At 33.1% G+C, this 19,054-nt stretch overlaps 2 protein-coding genes and 1 long non-coding RNA gene across 7 annotated transcripts; 2 read left to right on the top strand and 1 right to left on the bottom strand.

Annotated features, from left to right (window-relative positions):
- Positions 1-2,209: 2,209 nt before the first annotated feature.
- Positions 2,210-16,093, bottom strand: LOC117214368 (serine/threonine-protein kinase OSR1-like). Of its 3 annotated transcripts, none has more exons than XM_033460446.1 (12): positions 15,920-16,093; positions 15,652-15,794; positions 11,798-11,923; positions 7,311-7,654; positions 6,067-6,179; positions 5,690-5,940; positions 4,989-5,163; positions 4,325-4,560; positions 4,053-4,167; positions 3,704-3,969; positions 3,042-3,228; positions 2,210-2,965 (listed from the first exon to the last, which is right to left on the bottom strand). In XM_033460446.1, exons 1-12 carry the CDS (start codon positions 15,929-15,931, stop codon positions 2,888-2,890), a joined length of 2,046 nt encoding a protein of 681 aa, XP_033316337.1. In that variant the 5' UTR covers positions 15,932-16,093; the 3' UTR covers positions 2,210-2,887. The 3 variants fall into 3 exon arrangements, with proteins under 3 accessions (XP_033316337.1, XP_033316338.1, XP_033316339.1); XM_033460447.1 differs by having other exon boundaries at positions 4,998-5,163; XM_033460448.1 differs by lacking the exons at positions 11,798-11,923; positions 15,652-15,794; positions 15,920-16,093 and adding an exon at positions 8,777-8,963.
- Positions 6,904-7,486, top strand: LOC117214404. The gene is made up of 2 exons (XR_004488857.1): positions 6,904-7,213; positions 7,270-7,486. It is a non-coding gene; the product is annotated as an uncharacterized LOC117214404 (long non-coding RNA).
- LOC117214391 lies at positions 10,153-19,041 on the top strand. Of its 3 annotated transcripts, none has more exons than XM_033460491.1 (4): positions 10,153-10,509; positions 17,802-18,026; positions 18,099-18,248; positions 18,652-19,041. In XM_033460491.1, the coding sequence occupies exons 1-4, from the start codon at positions 10,483-10,485 to the stop codon at positions 18,817-18,819; spliced, it is 570 nt and encodes a 189-aa protein (XP_033316382.1). In that variant the 5' UTR covers positions 10,153-10,482; the 3' UTR covers positions 18,820-19,041. The 3 variants fall into 3 exon arrangements, with proteins under 3 accessions (XP_033316382.1, XP_033316383.1, XP_033316381.1); XM_033460492.1 differs by lacking the exon at positions 10,153-10,509 and adding an exon at positions 16,138-16,257; XM_033460490.1 differs by lacking the exon at positions 10,153-10,509 and adding an exon at positions 16,886-17,390.
- Positions 19,042-19,054: the final 13 nt, after the last annotated feature.

Genomic DNA, 19,054 nt, shown 5'->3' with positions numbered 1-19,054 from the left:
TTTTTCGTAGTCTTCAATAAATTTGTATACTAGAAGTAAAATAAATTATTTTCCTCATTCCTCGTTTGTGATGTTTAATATGAGTTATATTATTGTTTTATATGTATATTCTAACCTTTCTTACTTCATACCAAAAAATTATGTTTAATTAATTTTTACGTAGCAATAGCCAACAAAAATGTTTTACTACTTAAAGCATTTGAATGATATCAAGGTGTAATAAATCTGTTCAAAAGTTATGAATTACTTTATTCAAGTTTGATTATCCATTTCTCACAAACAATTAAATTCTTTCTAATAATTCTATAAAAATAAAGAATCGTTGGACAGAACTATTTCTCGGTCAATTGTGTTAAAATGCATTGCTCTTGTTTAATGATACGCATTACTGCAAAAAGAAAATGAAATCCAACAGGAGTTAACAAGCATCAATAGTTTTTCCATAACAATTTTTACTTGTAAGCAAATACGACAATTTTTCTCGTGAAATACAAAGGAATTTTGTATTTTGCAAGTGGTTTATAAAAATTTACCGTTAAACGTTTTTACAATAGATAAAGGAATTCTATTTTAATTAAAAAATGTTATTCATTCGTTAGAATAATTCTAGGCTTTATTTCATTTGAAACCTCCTTTTTGTATTGTTTTTCCAAGCAATAAATATTTCCATTTCTATGTACCATCATCTTCATTTATCGATATATTTATAATATTGCGAAAAATATTTGTTTCCTTTATCAATCTTACAAGAGTCACTACGTGGATCAGAAACTCGCTTAACACCAGAATCACATTATTTTAAAACAAGCTAATTACGATCATTTATTTGCCCTGTATAATTCACATACATTTTCACGGTTTTATCAATCATATGCAGAATTAGTTGCGCTTATATTTTATTTCATTCTATTTAATGTGATTCCAACACAATCTAATTTACAACCCTTTACGTCGTTTATGTCTCATCAGGCAATTTTTTTACATCAAAATCAATACACTATTAAGTCTCGAGACCACTTATTTCGGATTTTTAAAATATAGCTACAGTTTAGTAAATAAAAGTATGCAATGAACAAAAGAGAATGGACATTAATATTATATTATTAACGAAACAATACATACTGGATATATCATGAAAAGTTTTCTCTTTTACTTATAAATTATTGAACAATGATAGATAATTTCAAGCCTGACCAGAAAATAAGACCTCAAAGGGTTATTACAAACCATTCCTAGAACCTGTATTTATGAGTGCTTTTCTTTAAAATCACCGATAAAGACGTGTGAATCATAATTTTCCATTTCTCAACCGTTTGTTTCTAATGAAGCTACAAAATAATAAATCCACTATTCGTTAATTCTATTTAATTAAGTACAAAACACGTTTCTTTAGTACTTTCGCGTGTTCTACGATCCTGTAACATGAAGCATAAGGAAATACGCTAAACGACCTTTACATCGTACAGGAGGAAAGACTGACGACTGCTTTTTTCCCGCTTTCTCCTTTTTTCGTTTTTTTCTTCTAGTACAAGATATGCATTCGACCATTGCGCATATTTTTCAAGAAAGACTAAAAAGAATATATACATATACATATATATATATATATATATATATGTATGTATATGTATATATATATATATTCACGTGATCATAGTGATTTATGTGTATATATCCAATGATATATGATATATATATCATTTATTTGTCTGGCATTTCAAATAAGTAAGTCAAATGTGTTTTTAAGCACCTTTCGACAGTTCGCCACTCGTTTACTTAGTTATTTGAAATTCTGTCATGCCCGCTTATGCGAGCCGGATAAACCTAAACTCCTCGAGGAATTCATCGACTATTAATATTTACACAGGAATTAATGCAATAATATGAGTGATATAGGTTGAATATATGAGACTACAGCCATTAATGATTAGAGCAAGTGAAAACTTAAGCCAGTACTATATTGTTTTCTCCTCTATCTTCGCAGGTTCAGAACCGAACAGTTGGCAGAATTGGATCAATACTTTTTCACCACAGAAGCTCATCGCGAACTACCCTTGATTATTTTCTGTCAGCTTCTTTTTTCCTATTAATATCAGCATTCATAATCTATTCTCTATTTTCATAAGACTGATAGTTCTGCATGTAGCTTTGAATGTGCATCCAAGCAGTCCATCAACAAATGAATTCTATTCATTGTCCTGTATTTTTCTGAACCATGTATGTAAGAAGTACAGACCGCGAATGCCTTATTGAGAAAATGGGGTTCATTGAGAAAGAGATGGAAATTAATAACGAGGTCTCTCTTTCCTTTTTTATCTGCTAGAAATAAATATCTGCTAGAAAGGGAAAGGATGACCGCGTTAATCCTCAATTGGTATTATTCGATTGTAGTTGACCTACAAAACTTTAGGATTAGTTACTTAATTTCAGAATATTCCACGCTAATTTTTATGGTATATTTTACGTCATAAAGACCATCAATAACATATATCGTGCAAAGTATAAAATACACAAATCTAAGTTAAATACTTTAAAACTAAATATAATCAGACTTAAAATTAACCTTTGTTTCCTATAATCCAACAATATCAACTGAGGGCTAGGCATTTCTTTTCCAATAAGGGTCACGCTCTTCATTTGGCACTCGTAGTTTGTATTTCATATGTTTATGGTTAGAACTAAGGAAGTGAAAGTAGCAAAAGCCGTGAGAAAGCAAAAAACGAATGGTAGAATTATTTTTGGTAGAATTGAGTTTAAGAATTGGTAAATCTTTTTTCTCAAATTCTCAGATATCGAGAGAATCCATCAGCTTTTGATACTTTCCATTCTCTGAACTGACGTTTAAGAATGGTATCCTGAGAGATTTCGAGAACTTTCGTGTGTTGCTTTAATCGGTGATGGAGATCTGAGCAAATCCTATTAATGCCTTGTCGTCCGGCACTTCGTTCGCTGCATGACCAGAATTCTGAAACAATGTCATTTACATTGAACTATCGTTTGATCTTCCTAGCCTCAAAATGTTGCTATGGAAGAAGGTTTACCAGTGAAAACGTTACAGTCCGCAACTGGCCGGCACTGTCTATGAGTTTCTGCAAGTTTGCAGCAATCACGACGATATCCTTGCCGTCAACCAACCCTGCACCAACTAGCTCCGCCGCGATTCCTTCGGCGGAATCTACTCCAACAGCGAATTCGAATCTGATGTCGTTAAGCTCTCGTTTCTGGTTTCTAAACAGGAAACGATTTTCTATTCAATAGGAAATCACAATTTAGGCACTATCTTCATTAAAATGTTTTTTATTATGAGAAAAAGATTAAGTTAGCAATAGCTGTGAAAGATTAGGAATTGGGTAGGAACGTACTCGGATTTGTCTTCAAGGGTGAAATGGGTTTCAGGACGTCTGTAATAAAAATATAATAATGTCAAATAAGTGAAAAAGAAAATAGAAATTTATAGGAGAGAAAATGTTTTAATTCTGAAATGAATATTTTGTGACCACATGAGACAAATATGATACATTCATTTCAATTTTGATGTGGAATTGGTTGAATATCTTGAATTTTTAAATTGCTCTATTATAATAAAGGCGAGAAATGTGAGTTAACATATTCTTTATAAGCGGCCTTGAAATTTGAAATTTGAAAAGGTTGCGAATATAGTATTGAAATTAAAAAATGGTAAAATATAATTAAAAAGATATACCGTAATCTTAGCACCAAGTTTATGGGAACATTCGGCTCGGTGGCTTGCACAACAATGTGACTTCGTGCTGACTTCACTTGTCCATAAAACTCTTCTTCTGGTTCCTCTTCGGTACTAGATGCATTTTCGATCGTGTTAACCGGCAGAGCTTCTTTTCCCTCATCGCCACTAGACGCGCTACTGTCTTCTTCTTCCGAAGACCAAACCCATTCTCCTGTAACTGTTCTGTGTAGACGACCCGATGTGCCGGGTTGTCTCTTTGAAGCCTAGAATAAATACAAAAATAATAAAGTATAAATATAAATTATAAACTATTGGTTTATAAAAATTTAATAAGGAAAAAATATACCTTTTGTACTCGAGTTTCGAGACTAGGACCACAAGCTACCAAAGTCTGCTGCAAATACTTTTTATCCTTTGCTTTTTTGAAGAATGGATGTTTCAGCAGTTCTGTTGCTGTTGGTCTGTAAAATTATTCTCCTTTAATATTTATTGTATAATTTTTCAGTTTTCTTAATCCACAAAGAACCAACATTTCATTTGCAATTTTGTTTCAGTCAATTTATTACTATTGTTTGGCCCTTAATAGATTAATAGAACAATTTTTCCAGTAAAATTAACCTCTTTGTTGGGTCTTTTTGCAAGCAATCGACAATCATTTTCCGGAATGTTTTTCCATAGGCTTTGTATTGGTCTTTATCGTCGGCGGCAGTATCTAAAGTTGGTGGGTCATTTTGCAGAGTTAACATCAGCACCTTCATTGGAGGATACTTATGGTATGGAGCTGTACCACTGGCCATTTCGATGGCAGTGATGCCAAGCGACCAAATATCTGCTTTGAAATCATAGCCATGGTCCTGCAAGGATATTTGCATATCATAATTGATTTTACAATGTATGCATTAAATCGGAATGCCAATAGCGGGATCCAATCATGCTGCTCCAAACAGTTACATGCCTTTTATATTAGTAATATTAAAGAAAAGATTTTGTAGTTAATAATAAATAATCTGATGGACAAATAAAATAATTGTTACACAATTTACATGCTCAAGAGGACATACAAAAATTAAAAAACCCAAAGATTGAATTTAGAATTTTTTAAGTAAGGTAGAGTAGTCTTGTGAGAATTAGATATGTGTTATGAAAAAGGAACTAGCTATTAGGTTAGTACTAGATATTAATCTCTATGAAATAAAGATATGCAATTTCAAGAAGCCTACTGAACAGAAAATATAAATATGGACACCAAAAACGCAGGCTAAGAAGATGTAATGTTACTTTCCTCTCTCACCTGCTCCATGACCTCGGGTGCCATCCAGCAGGGTGTGCCCACAAACGTGTGTCTGACTTTTTGCCTGCTTAGATCTCGACCAGTCGCTAACCAGGCACTGACACCGAAGTCGGCTATCTGCACGGTGCCATCTTCTCCTAGTAGGATATTACCGGCTTTTATGTCCCTAATATTATTCTGTTATTAAAATTTGTCTATATATTATCAGAGAATCAAATACATTCAGTTTGCACTTCATTAGAAATTATTATTTCTGTAACTGATCTCCAAAATTTTTTAATTACTTCAAAAACTAAAGAAGTCCAATACAAAATTTTTTACAAATAAAAGCATGTTAACCCTCCATCGGCAACCTGAGTCATTTGTGAATTATTTTTATTAGAAAATTTTTTAAATATATGACGTAAAAACTGATTGTATAGTGTAGTAGAGACATCAATAAGTATTCCAGAATTTCTTCATACTCTGGAAGCCTAGAAAAGTAACAAAATTAGGATATAAACTTGCTTGGATATAAACAACCCAGTATATCCATGGAGAGTTAATATCAATGCACTAAAAAACTGAATAATATTAGAAAACAGTAAGAATTTAAGGAAAATAAGAATATCTAAGATACTTTGCAACTTAAACGTTGCGAATTACTTTTCCTTACACAATTTCATAAATCTAAAAGGAAATTAATAATATACCTGTGGATTTGCCCATTACTATGGAAGTATTCAAGGCCTTTGAGTACTTCTCGTAAGACTGTTGCTATTGTAGCTTCATCAAACACTCCATGTTTACAGTTTGTAGTTCTGGTTTTGTGTTTGATGATGTCCAATAGGGATCCACCTTCTAGCAACCTGAGTACGAGCCAAAGCTCCTCTTTCACGACGAATGACGTGTAATATGTGACCACATTCTCGTGATTGCACGAGGACATTGCCTGTATTTCTTTCTGTTAACAAAAAGAGATTTTAAATAATTTAATATTTTGAGTAGTTATGTTTTTTTCCATAGTTCAATGTATATTATCAAATAATTTTTCTAATTCTTCCTCAATAATATGTAATGAAGAAATTACCAGAAGTTCGTCCATGCTTGTGTTCCATTTTTCCAAATTTATTCTCTTGATCGCGCATTTTTCCTGTCGAGGAATGCAAAATGCTGCGTGTACTACGGCGGTTGCACCAACACCTGAAATAAAACGAATTATTATAATACACAATTTTAAATGAAGAATATAAAAATTTTCTGCAATAAAATATTGTATAGGTTGAATCAAGTGTTTGAACAGTCGATGACGTAATTATACGTCATCATACGTCGTGTCGCTATCATGACGTAGCATTCTGTAGTATACTGACGCAGGATATGTACGTACTTTTCAAATTACATCTTTTTACCCCGTTTTTAAGTTTTTAATTTTTTAAGGAAAAAATGTATTATTTAATTAACAGGTTTATAAATGTAAAAAGACTTTTTTATACGGAAATTTGTCTATCAATTAATTGAATCAATTTAATGACAACATTAAATTAAAATTAATATTTAATATTTATACTTCAAAAGTTATTGTATGTATAAAAGCTGTATTAAAACCTTAAAGTAATAATAATTTTAAAAATTTATTGGAATAAAAGATGTTCTTAAAAACCTAATATAAATAGCAGAATAAATATCTCAAAACTCTATTTTTAATACTGCAACAAATTATTATACAAGAGTTACATTAAAATTTTAAGGTAATTAATCATTTGAAACACTCATTAGAAGCAAAATGTTAAAATAATTAATTATTTTAAAAATATATTCGAGGTAATGATATCTTTAAAAAAGCTAGTAATAATTCTATCTACGACAATTTATAAATATATCTGGAGAGCTTTTGCGAGTATTCTACGTATATATATTACGTTAAAAATTACTGGATCCGTTTCTCAAGCAAGTTAACTAGGTTAGGACGTATCGGGCACCGGTATACGTGCCTTGGTTGAGAGCGAGCGAGACAGTAGACTTTAAACATAGGTGTGAGAGAGATAGCCACGTAAACGCAGACGGGGACAATGCGTCAATTTAAACCTCATTATTGACGATCGTAAAATCATCAATGTTTCAACATATTCAATTTCAAAACGTCGCGTTTTTAAGTAATGTTTCACTTAATGAGCCAAATAACTTTCTGTGTGCATAATGTCAAGAAGCAGAAGTAGCTATTCATTCGGGACCCGGTAGAGTATCATAATGTCGATCCGTATTCTGAAAAATCTCATAAATGCTTTTGTAGTTGTAGTGGATGAGGGAAATAGCGAGGTAACGATTACTCACCAATAACCTCTTTGAGCTCATAGTCGTCCTTGGTGTTCGGCCAGCCCTGCACGACCGTAGTAGAGCTCGAGGACGCCATTTTGTTCGCCAGCGTCGTGCCAAGACGTGCGTGCTTGCTGGTGCCTCGGGTGCCCCGCGCGAGAAGTAACACGCCGCTCTTTAAACGTGCGCTACCGCTGTTAGGTGCTTTCGGCTCACGTGGATCTCGCGGTTCTGCGCCTGCGCGTTGATGATTTTTCGCCGCAGGTGCGCCCGCGTTGTTCTTCGGCGGTGTCGACGCGCCGAACGACTTTTGCCGGAAAATACCCGGGGAACACGACGGCAAAACGTCTGGCGAGATTTTCCTAAAATTTAATGAAATATTTCATGTTTCATATTGAAGGATCTGTTTTTATAACTTTACTGCGATCTTTGGGTTATTGTTTATCCATTGGTGTTTTTTTATGGCTAAGAACTTCTGAATAATCATAAAAATCCAAAGAATTTATTTAACCCTACTATGATCTTTGGGTTATTTTCGATTCATTCGGAAATCACCCAAGAAATAGTAAAATCATATTTATGAAATATTAAAAATTGTAATATCTACATTTTATTATAATATTTATTTTAAATATAATATTTATTTCTAGGAAACTAGCAGAATAGAAAATTCAAGAGCCACAACAGAGCTAAGAATCTGCTAGCTGTAAACATTTTTTAAAAATCTTGTATATTTAATTTAAAATAGAATTACAAATATTTGATCGAGAAGATATGTTGGAGTTTGTTTAAAGGTTTGTTTCGGTAAACAATGCACGAATTAGGGACAGACTGTATTAAGGAGGCAATGACAATGTGTTTATTAAGTCTCAATTACATGTAATGTTGTCAAAATAAATGCGTCGACAAAGCGTCGACGCAACCTACGCAAGCCCCAATCTGATTCATTAAGTCGATTGGTCTTTCTTAGAGAAACCAACTTCACGAGCAATAAATTCTAATTCAGAACAATTTGCTGATCCTAAAAGAATTTTCTTTCTGTTTTCAGTACTTTCGCTATTGTCATTATCATTATTTAAACAAACTCATTAAAAATCCATTCTAAGGAATAGAAAATAACTCTTATTTCACATACATACCATAGCTAGTGTATTGATACATTATATGATACCCTATAGAAAGTGTACCAAAAACACTGCAATACTCCAACATCATCTCTTTAAAGTTCACATTGTGTGTCAACCAGAAAATGAAAAATTTTATTAAATCACAGGGAAATTTAAATGTAATTTAGCCCCATTTCTGTTAAAATGATTATATTACGTCGGTGGAACCGCATTAACGAATAGATTCTAATTCAGAACAATTTACTCTAGAATAACTTTTTTCCCAGTACTTTCCCCATTGCCATTTCCATTATTTAAACAAATTCATTAAAAATCCACTCTATGGAACACAAAATAACTTTTACTTCACTTACATACCATAGCGAATGTATTATACACTGTAGAATATGTATTAGAAACACTACAATACTCCAACGTCTCCTCTTTAAAGCACACATTGTATATTAACCAAAAATTGGAGGAAAATTTAAATGTCACTTTAGCCCCATTCCTATCGAAATGATTCTATTGCGTGGATGGAACTGCATTAAAAAAATTATCGAAATAAAATTAAGCTGTATGACCTTTTTCTAACCCTGTTGCGACATGCCCTGTCCTCTTTAGAATGCACGATGTATATCAACCAAAATATGGAGGGAAATTTAAATGTCACTTTGGCCCCATTTTTATTTAGACGATTTCATTACATGGGTGGAACTACATTAAAGAAATTATCGAAATAAAATCAAGCTGTGTGACCTTTCTAAAGTTGACTTTTGTGATATTTTCCTGTTGTGATATTTCTATCGGGGGTTTACTCACGTAAGTGTCGAATAGCCGAGGATTAACGTTTATCCGACATAAGCACTGCAGTCTGGTGCGCGGAATCCGTCACTACTGTCGAACAACAGTTGAAAAGATTTTTTCGGCGAGAGAGAACGAGAGTCGCGTGATACGTGACCGCGATATTAAGGTTAATCCTGGCCCGTCTGTCCAAGTCCCACCATAAACTCGGCACGCTCGTCGCGATTAGTAATTGAAGTGCTTTCATCATTGTTCGCGCGTATATCGAGAAGCAAGTTAAATAGAGAAAGAGGAAAGGAGAAAAGACAGAGAGAATCAAAGAAATGAGCGGGAAAGAGAAACAGGGATGCCAATCGCGGCACAGTCGAAGAAAACAAAGATGGAAAATGAAAGAATAGGTTATACGTTGATTGTCGCACGAATTTCCTATATCTTGACCTAGGAGCCACAACAGATCGAAATATACTATGGCATAATATTTAATTTTTGTAAAATTAAATTGTTAATTATTGTATTTGTACACATTTTTTCTAACAATATTATTTACAGACTGCGGATTTTTATTACGAATTCGTATTTTTGTAAATTTAATTAAACAAATGAAATCTAAGTAGAAATTTATTTCATCCATTGAATATTATAACAAATTTTCTATATAAAAGGACAAAAAATTCGCAACCTAGTTACTTTAATCATTCACGTTATTAACAGTTTGTTAGTTTATGAAATTTATCTTATTTTAATTGCTCTAAGAAATTTGGTAATGTAGATGACTCATGACCAGCGTGGTAGTCAACGTGTTAAGAAGAAAATAGACGGAAAATTGTAAAATTTGAAAGTTTAGGAAAGGACAGGAAATCAAAGAATAGAATTGGTGTGTTTTTATGGGAAAAAAAGGATAAAAGAAAGTGTATAAAGGATAAAGAACATGACAATATGAAAATGAAAGGACAAAGAAAATGACAATATCGAATGTATCTTTCGAGTTATCGATATCAATATCAGGACGTGTCAATCGACACGATTAAAAAATTCAATTAAATGGTAGGCGATCAAATAGCTACGTGGAGATATTAGATTTCAGTATTTGCAAAAAGATCTATTGTCGATGTTCTTTACTTTTGAAATGACAAATGACCTAATGCGATCAAATCCTGTGGGTGATATAAAAGAGCTTGATAAAAGTTGAGAGAGCAGTGATCAGGCTCACGGCTTCTAATACAGGTGGCTTTTTGGACAGCACTATCGTTGAAGCTAGACAAATTGAAGATTTTACCATTATGCATCGATTAGGTTATATTACCATGGTAAGTATTCACAAAATATACTAGGAATTTTATAAAAAATTTTAAATTGAAAGTTTCAATCTTCAAAGTTTGTGCTCACAAAATTACGAATTTATAAATTGTATAATTTCAAACCTAGAAACTTGCATTCCAAAGTTTAAAATTTCTAAACTTGGATTAAAAAAATTTCAAATTTCAAAATTTAATTATCAAAGTTGCAAACGTGAAGATGTCACATTTATAAACCTTTATTAAAAAATTCCAAACCTCAAAATTTAAATACCAAAATTTAAATACCCAAGTTTCAGATTAAAATATTTCGAATTTTTTTATTTAAATCCCAAATTTTGATTGTTCATAATCTAAACATCAAAGTTTTAGAAGTATAATTTTAAATTTGAAAATTTGTGTTTAAAGTCTTATGGAATGGAAGTTATAGCGAGGAATAACAATGTATATTGCAAAATGTTTGCACTTTTGCGTACATAATCGTATCCTATATATATAACATGCTGGCAGCTTTAAACACTTTAATTATCATGGATGTACTACTACGTCATTAAGAAAACTTGCGTTGTTTGCCATCGAACCATTAGTACGTCTCCGTGTGTTCACCATGCCCATTCGTAATAATTCATTTAGAAAGACATTAAACGCACTCGTTAATTTGTAACGTAAATTGCGATTAAATTTAGCGTTTCCAAGTTTAAATTTATCGTCGCACATATAATTTTAACAAGCATACAGACGATTCAAGAAATTAACTGAAAACAAATCAAATCGGCACTTTAACTAGACATATGGTAATCGCCTTTGTGATTAGTTCATAAAAATTTATCGATTTTACAATTATAATAACTATGGTTACAATTTCAAATACCTTTCAATAGACAATGACAAACAACAATTCGAATATTTAACATTTCAATAATTTATATTAATAATTGTTTTTAAGATTGATTCGTAAAAATTTTATCCGCTTTATAATTTAACAATTGTGAATAGAATTTCAGGTACGTCTGTGCTTTTTAGAAACGAACAACAGTTTGAATGTATCTCAAATTTCAATAAGTTCTGTTGACATTAGAAATCCCTAGACAACTCTCCAGTAAGCAAAACCGGTCACGTGACCACACGTGCAACAATCCATCATTATTAAATAACCGAATAACCGTCAATGCTTTTGAATTCGATGCAACGCAATTTAAAACGAACCTTCTAAAACTACAATTGAAACGAATTGCTACGTGGGGAGGGTCGATGAAATTCCGAATTACACGAGCAAAATGAGAACAATGCTGGTACTCACCTATTTCTCCCGAGTACTAATGTCGTCAAGAACCTGTTGTCTTGAAACTTCAATCCTTCTTCTGTAGACATAGGCGCCGCGGCGCCAAGCGTGCCGGTCTTACGTTGCCTCATGCTGCCCGTAATTCTGCGAACAAACGAACGTCTAAGTTACACCGGTTGCATACTGCAGGGGTGCCTCGCGCTTGTGCTGAATACATTTGTTAATTAATAATTACACTGCTTAAATTTGTTAATCAATACTTACGCTTCTCTCTCTAATGAACATACTACGGGTTTTTATACAAATTCATATTGTTGAGAATATAATTAAAAAGGTAGAATTTTAATAGGAAATTATTTTACTCGCCAAGCATTATAGAGAGCAATACACTTTGGATATTTCATATTATTTTTTTACATTATGTGTATTTTGTGAAACATCGCAAATTTCATGTAAATGCATAAATATCCAGAATCTGTTAATTAGATATTTTTATTGTAATATTCTCTGAACTTTCTCCCATTTGATTGAATATTGTTGAACATTGTTTGGAGTTTATATTGTTGAATATACAATTTTTAGTTTTTCATCTTTCAATATTGTTGTAATGGAATAGGAACTACAGAATGCTTTTTCTGTCCTGGCAACATATTATTTGCATTCGTCCAGAACGCTGACTGAGGTCCCCGTGCTGTCAGCGTGTGGAATATTTCTAAATTGGCGGTCAGTCGATTGTCACCTAAATACCTAAATGGAATAATTGGAGCTGGATTGGCCTTACCGGCTATTTTTAGCCAGCATCAAGGGGTAGCCTCTATCTGGCTACCTAAAAATAATCTCACAGCGAATGGACCTTTGGTTGTTTTCAGTCTGTGGCCCTAAGAAATATTTTAGATATCCTAACATATGATAATAATTCAACATTTTCATCGATTTAAAATGAAACAGAAGAATAAAGTAGGTAAAGTTAGGGTCAAGGTATTCAAAGATACAGAACATTATAACGAGTCAAATTTCATGGTTTTGAAGAATAATTCTCATTTTTCGAATAGCTATTTTATTTAGAATTTTCGTACACGTCATTCGCGACTTGCTAATAGGATTAAATTCGTCCTCGCGAAAATGTCTTGACAGCATGATCTAATTGTCTCTTTAAACACAAGATACTCGTGTGCATTCCTTCTTAATATAGTTATACACAAGCTCGCTGTCTTGAGTAAAAAATATTCCCCAGCAGATTTCCCCTAGCAACGGAAAGTTTTATCTTAAAAAAAAGTTGTCACCAAAGTGTTAACTGGACTCGTTACATTCTTCAGATGTTCGATTACATCCAAAGTATTTAAAAAGGGCAAACAGTTACAGAAAAAAGGAAACGCCATATGGAATTAGTATTAGCAGAAATTATCTTCAGCAAATTGAGTAATTGTATTTATCGACTGTTGATAAAAGAGTCAAAAGAATTGCAAAGAACTTTTTGCAAATTTGAACAATAAAACTAAGTAATTCTAATAAGTATCAATTAAAAACAGATGAATATGTAAAAGAGACAGAATGAAGAAATAAAAATTTGTGAGGATCATGCGAGATGAATGTAGGTAGAGCGACACGTCGACTATAGACTTAAATTAAAGTCGCTGTTCTGCTCAGGAAATGAAACTTTTAACCCAAATAAGATGCTCGTGCAAAAGCTGCGACAAGCTTTGAAATAGCACTATAACGGAGAAAGGGAAAAATTTCTTTACAAATATTTATAAAGACAATTATACTATTTCCAAATATGATAACTAAACAATTTCAGTTTCACTAAAATTAAGTTCTAATCTTTTGTTAAAGAATGTAAAGCGAGAAATTTACATTTTTATTGGCTAAGTCACAGTGGCTAACTAACCGAAAGGAAATGTATAGACTCCAGTCTTACAAAGTGGAAAACAGAATGATTAGAACACTTGCTGCCTTATGACTGGCAACATGGAGCGAATAACGTATTGAAACAACAGTAAACACATCACGTAGTATTTTAATGGGATTCTTGCCACATGGTTACCACTTATGACAAAGAATTTAATTGATTTCCTAAATTAACGAGTCTAATAGCCTCTTCTCTGCTAATCGTTCCCGTTTACAAGCCGCGTCCCGTCCACAATTTCGTGTTCTGAATTGCGTGCTAGCCGGCTATCTTCTCCACTTCCTAACAAATGAAATTACACAGTTTCTCAATTGAAAAATAGTCCATATTATTCTCTAATTAATATGCCATAGCAGAATTTATATAATTATATATTTTTTATTTTTTTATTTGAACAAAGTTTACAAGTTGATCACTTTGACTATTATTCTTTGTTTAATATATTATAGAAGAATTTTTATAATTGTAGTAATTCTTTTTATTATTTTGGTGAATAATTTTTGATGAAATTTATAAGTTAATGACCTTGACTATTGTCTTCTATCGTGATAGTATTTTTATTTGATTTTATGTCTTTTAATTGATAGCACATTCAACTCTGATAGTTGAACGTAATGGTATAAAGGCTATTAATAAATTTAAATGAGGCTAATACGTTTTGCAAAGTCCCAGTAAACGAGTGTGTCGACTGTCCACGAGAAATTCCCGGCAAAAACTGTTCGAAATAGGTCAACACTTGCTGATCCTTGTCAATATTGTCAAAGAGAGCACATGTTTGTGTTTAATTTTTTCTTTGACAGCAGTTACGTGAACACTTATTCTACTATACTTTATTTCATAATTGATGGTACACAGACATGTCTTTTTCAGTATATAGATAGTCACTTTGTGCAGGCACATTAATTCTTCAAACAACTAAAAAAAAAAAGGATAATATAGATTTAGAGAAGGAAAAATGAAGAAGAATTTGAAGCAAAATGCTACCATAATAATCTTATGTCTATCTTAATTTCTTAGATACCACGTGAATTTATTGAAACGACTTTGCATTGAGACCAAGTCAAGTGGCGTACACGTTTCAACAAACAATCTGATGATTTTAGATTAGATGACCCCTGCCATTATTCAGTTCCTGATTTTTTTTCTACTCGTTTAATTTTTTAATTACGGGCGAACACCATAAATCATAATAAATCATAATTTTTGACGATGTTCAAGATGTTTTTCTGAAGAAAAGAAGAAGGAGAATTTCGAGTGACCAACTGCTTAAGTTCTGTCTAACGGTATTCGTCAATGGAACCTTTGCTCAGGAGGTCGAGGGTCAATTGGTTATTAACTCAGACAGCAGTAACGGCTATTAAACCGTTTCACTGTCATAAAAATTGCCGTAAAAAAGCGAGGAAATCACGTTCTTGCACTAGTCATCCCAAAATCAGGATACTAAAAATGCGACAATCAAAACTGTAGTAGATCATTATCCATTCCTCCTTAAGAGTGTCAAGCATTCCTCAGTGTAGAATTCTATGAATTCTGACGTAATTCCACTTTGGTCTACTTATCCTGAGAATTTTACTAGAAAGAGAATTAACACTCAAATCATCAATGATCAAAGTATAAAACATATACCAATGAAAGAATAAAACCTACATGCCTATTATCTATGAACCTTACAAAGGAAAAGAAAATCTCTCTAAAAAATTGGTCGCAGACCAATAATTCATCCATCCTTCAACTACTTTCAACCACAAACACTAACAGTTTCTTAGAAATTCTAAGCAAACGGTCCCAATAATGCCAGTGTTCCCATTTGCAACCAATAATACTGCCTTGAAGCATAAACTGCCATTGCATTCCATTTCCACCCAGTTTATCTTCATCGTTGGACAACAAACAAGCATCAAAGCATATAGGGAACAGAAAGCACAGCAGCTTATCTGAAGTTATCTCTTATCTGCTTATATCTCACCTGTCGGACGTTGACTTCACAGATCCATTCGCGTACAGGTCGGCTGCCATATCAATCGTGCTGGTCCACTCACATCTCCTTCCACTTGGACACGTGTTTGTTCCAGAAGAAGATATCGGTCCGACCGATTTCACCGGCTGTCTCTAGACAGCCAGAAAAAAAAGAAAAAAGAAACAGTTCACTAACAATGGCCAACCTTGACCGAGTTCGTTCTCACTGGACCAGTGAGCCGGTCCCAAAGCACGATCACGTTTTTGGACACCCTTACGGGAATCGTCATGTCGATTTCTTCAATGATTATAATGATGCAAATGCTCCTTTCACTGTCTACGGTATTGAGATAAGTTGGAAGAAGCACACGTTGGAAGGACGCAATTCGCTGGATACCGGAACGTGGAGTAGCAAAAACGTCACTGCTGGCAGAGTTGCAGTCGGATCGTCCTGAGTTTGTCGTCGACTGAACTATGTCAGACGGGGGCACTGTCAATTGGATAACTACCTACTACACAGCGATGTGCCACCGCGTGGAGAATACGCTTGATAGCGGTCCGAGCTGACGACCTCCCCTCCTGAAAGTGTTAATTCACTTTTAATTTTGCCCATTTGGTGAACAATGCTTTAGTTTTAGTTATTAGACACTTTGAGGTGTAATAATTGTTACTGACTTAGGGTTTAAGATGTATTATTGGGAGAAGAAAGTTTTAAGGCACCTTTAGAGAAGAGTTTCTATTTTTTGGATTTCTAATCATTAGACTACGAATATTTGTGCATTTATGGGGGATTTAAAAGTAGAAGTGATGATTTCCAAAAATTCCATGATTTCACTTTCCTAATTACATCCATAGGAATAAAAATATTAGTCCAAAAGAACCTACAGTAGAGGAATAATTTATAAACAGAAATATTAAATTAAAGTGTCCATTCTCAAATTACAGTTATCTCTGGAAAAGGTTTATAGCAGTTTTAATGACTTAGAGTATTTTTTTGATTTTTTGATCAATAATTCTAGTTAAAGAGAACGTTTTTTTGAACAGAAAATTAGCTTGAAATTTAAAAATTATGAAATTTGTTGTTTAGTATTAGCTAGTATAGTTGAATATTTTATTGTTTCCAAATTACTCCTCTGTTTTTGCTAGGTGAGTACTATTCCACAGTCAATTTAAAGGCAGAGTCACAGAGATCGGCACGGGGAAGACCAATTTATATCATACGACGCGAAGCACATCAGCTCAATCACGATCGACCTTGCTGACCGGTTCATAATCTGTTTTTCGCGGGACTAACATCATCTTCAAAGATTCGTCAACACACTACTCTGATTTCTGACATCACTAACCAATTGATCACGAGACTAGCTCGATTAATCCTCTGTTAAATTTCAATTAATGATCTTCATTGAACTAGTTTAATATATCTTCACCACGCTGCTGCTGCCGTAAATACTTTAATATAATTCCAGTCAATATATTGAAAAATTAATTTCATATATTCTTTTGTATGTTCTCTTTTTATAGACGTTTATTGAAATGATAAAGACGATGATATCATGAGTTTTTAATGATATTTCGTGACATCATGTTGCGTCATCGTTAAAATTTAAGCATTGACGGAGGTCTCAGTCAACGTTAGAGACCCATCAAACTTGATAAAGCATAAATCGTATGCAGAGGGTTCTACCAAGTGGGAATGGAAGTGGAGTGAATCAGTCGTTTAATAATGTAGTAACTGACAAAATGCCAGTACGATTGTCGATTATTGATGTTTCACGTTTTTCGCAGCTTTGATCCTCTAGACTTGATCTTTCAATATTTCTCCTTACTATAATGGCCAAAATCTTTATTCTGTTAATACAGTATAACTACATTTGTAGCTAATCCAATTCTCATTATACAATTCGTAATTTCTTGAATTGCATTCTCTATAATGTATCTTATATATATATATATATATATGTATATAAGCTGTACTGTATTAGTGTTATATATATTAGGATTATATGTATATATATATATATATATCTTTTTTACTGGATAATTCATATTTAAAATAAGGAAATTCATTTCTTAATCGGAGTAAAAAATACAATGGAAATTTGACAATTCATAAAAAAAGTGAGTTCTATTTTATAATTCCTAAAATTTTTTTTATAGTTTGCAGCTGTAGGAGTGTTGGGGATGGATTCTTACGATCTCTACAAGAAGTGCAACAGAAGTTTTCAGGAATTAAAGAAACTGGATGTCACACAGTATCATGATCCTAGATATCATCCTCCCCTGGGGCGGGACCTCTTCTATCTACCTGAAGAAGAATATATCGAAAAGCTTGAGAACGGGCAGCAACGGCCCCTTAATAGGGACAATAGAAATTCATTGCCTGTCAGTCATACTGTACTCAACAAAGAGAAATAAATGGAAAGCAAAGTCTAACATTTTGTACTTTGTCTATAGGACTATCATAGTCTATGTGAAACTGTAACGGAAACAGTGCGGCTAGATGATTCTGAATACGAGTACCAACCGCCTCTTTATCACGAAGTTTACTGTAAAAGTCACAATTTGCTAGATAGCTTGCAACGCGCCACGAATCCATCGAAGCAGGTAGATTGAAAAATAAAAAAGAAATTCGATAGTTTTAGCAAAATTACCTCAAATTTAGAGTATATGTAAACTTCCATTGAATAAAGTACTGTAGTTAGTAATTTAGGTGTTCCTTGAGTAGAGAAAGTCTGGAATCTGAAAGGAATGATTGTTTTATTCTCATAGTTGTAATACCTGAGTGAAATTGTGAGTGTACAATAGTTTCTCTATTTGAAGTTAATTTAGCATTTTAGAATATATTAGGTTTCTATGATGGCAATTGTCAACAAATTAATATTTATATCTTGCGAATGCAATAACATAAAATATTAACCTTTGCCAATGACCAGCCTTGGAAGATCTCTGTAGAAGCTGAAGATCTCTTGTTTCTGTTCTTGTATTAAGTGAAGTATATTTATTTCAGAAATGCGTGCATAATGGCTTTCATTGCGTGCAAAGAAGTAAAAGCTTGTTATTGGTAAGGCGGCGATGGGAGAACGAATGTTGGGAACCTTTCGTCAAGCAGATTGCCAGTGGTTGTGATTGCATGTGGCCAAAATCTGTCCTAGGAGATATAACTAATCATTACTAGTCTGCAATAGTCTATGTGTAGTCCATAGGTGAAGCAGGAAGGTTAACGATCAAGGAATGGAAAGATAAATTCATTTGGCATCGCATTTCAATCCATTGATCACTTTGCAGTGGTGCAGAAGATAGAATCATTATGTATATTATGAATTATATCTAAATTTGTGATCTATATTATTTGTTAGTTAAAGTTGTTTATTTCATTGTTTTCTTTTTATGTAGCTATAAGTGCTTAACAA

This window comes from Bombus bifarius, unplaced genomic scaffold (assembly GCF_011952205.1).
Source record: "Bombus bifarius isolate JDL3187 unplaced genomic scaffold, Bbif_JDL3187 scf7180000009200, whole genome shotgun sequence".
In the NCBI taxonomy this organism is placed as follows: Eukaryota; Metazoa; Arthropoda; class Insecta; order Hymenoptera; family Apidae; genus Bombus; species Bombus bifarius.
This window is presented reverse-complemented; position numbering and strand designations above follow the sequence as displayed.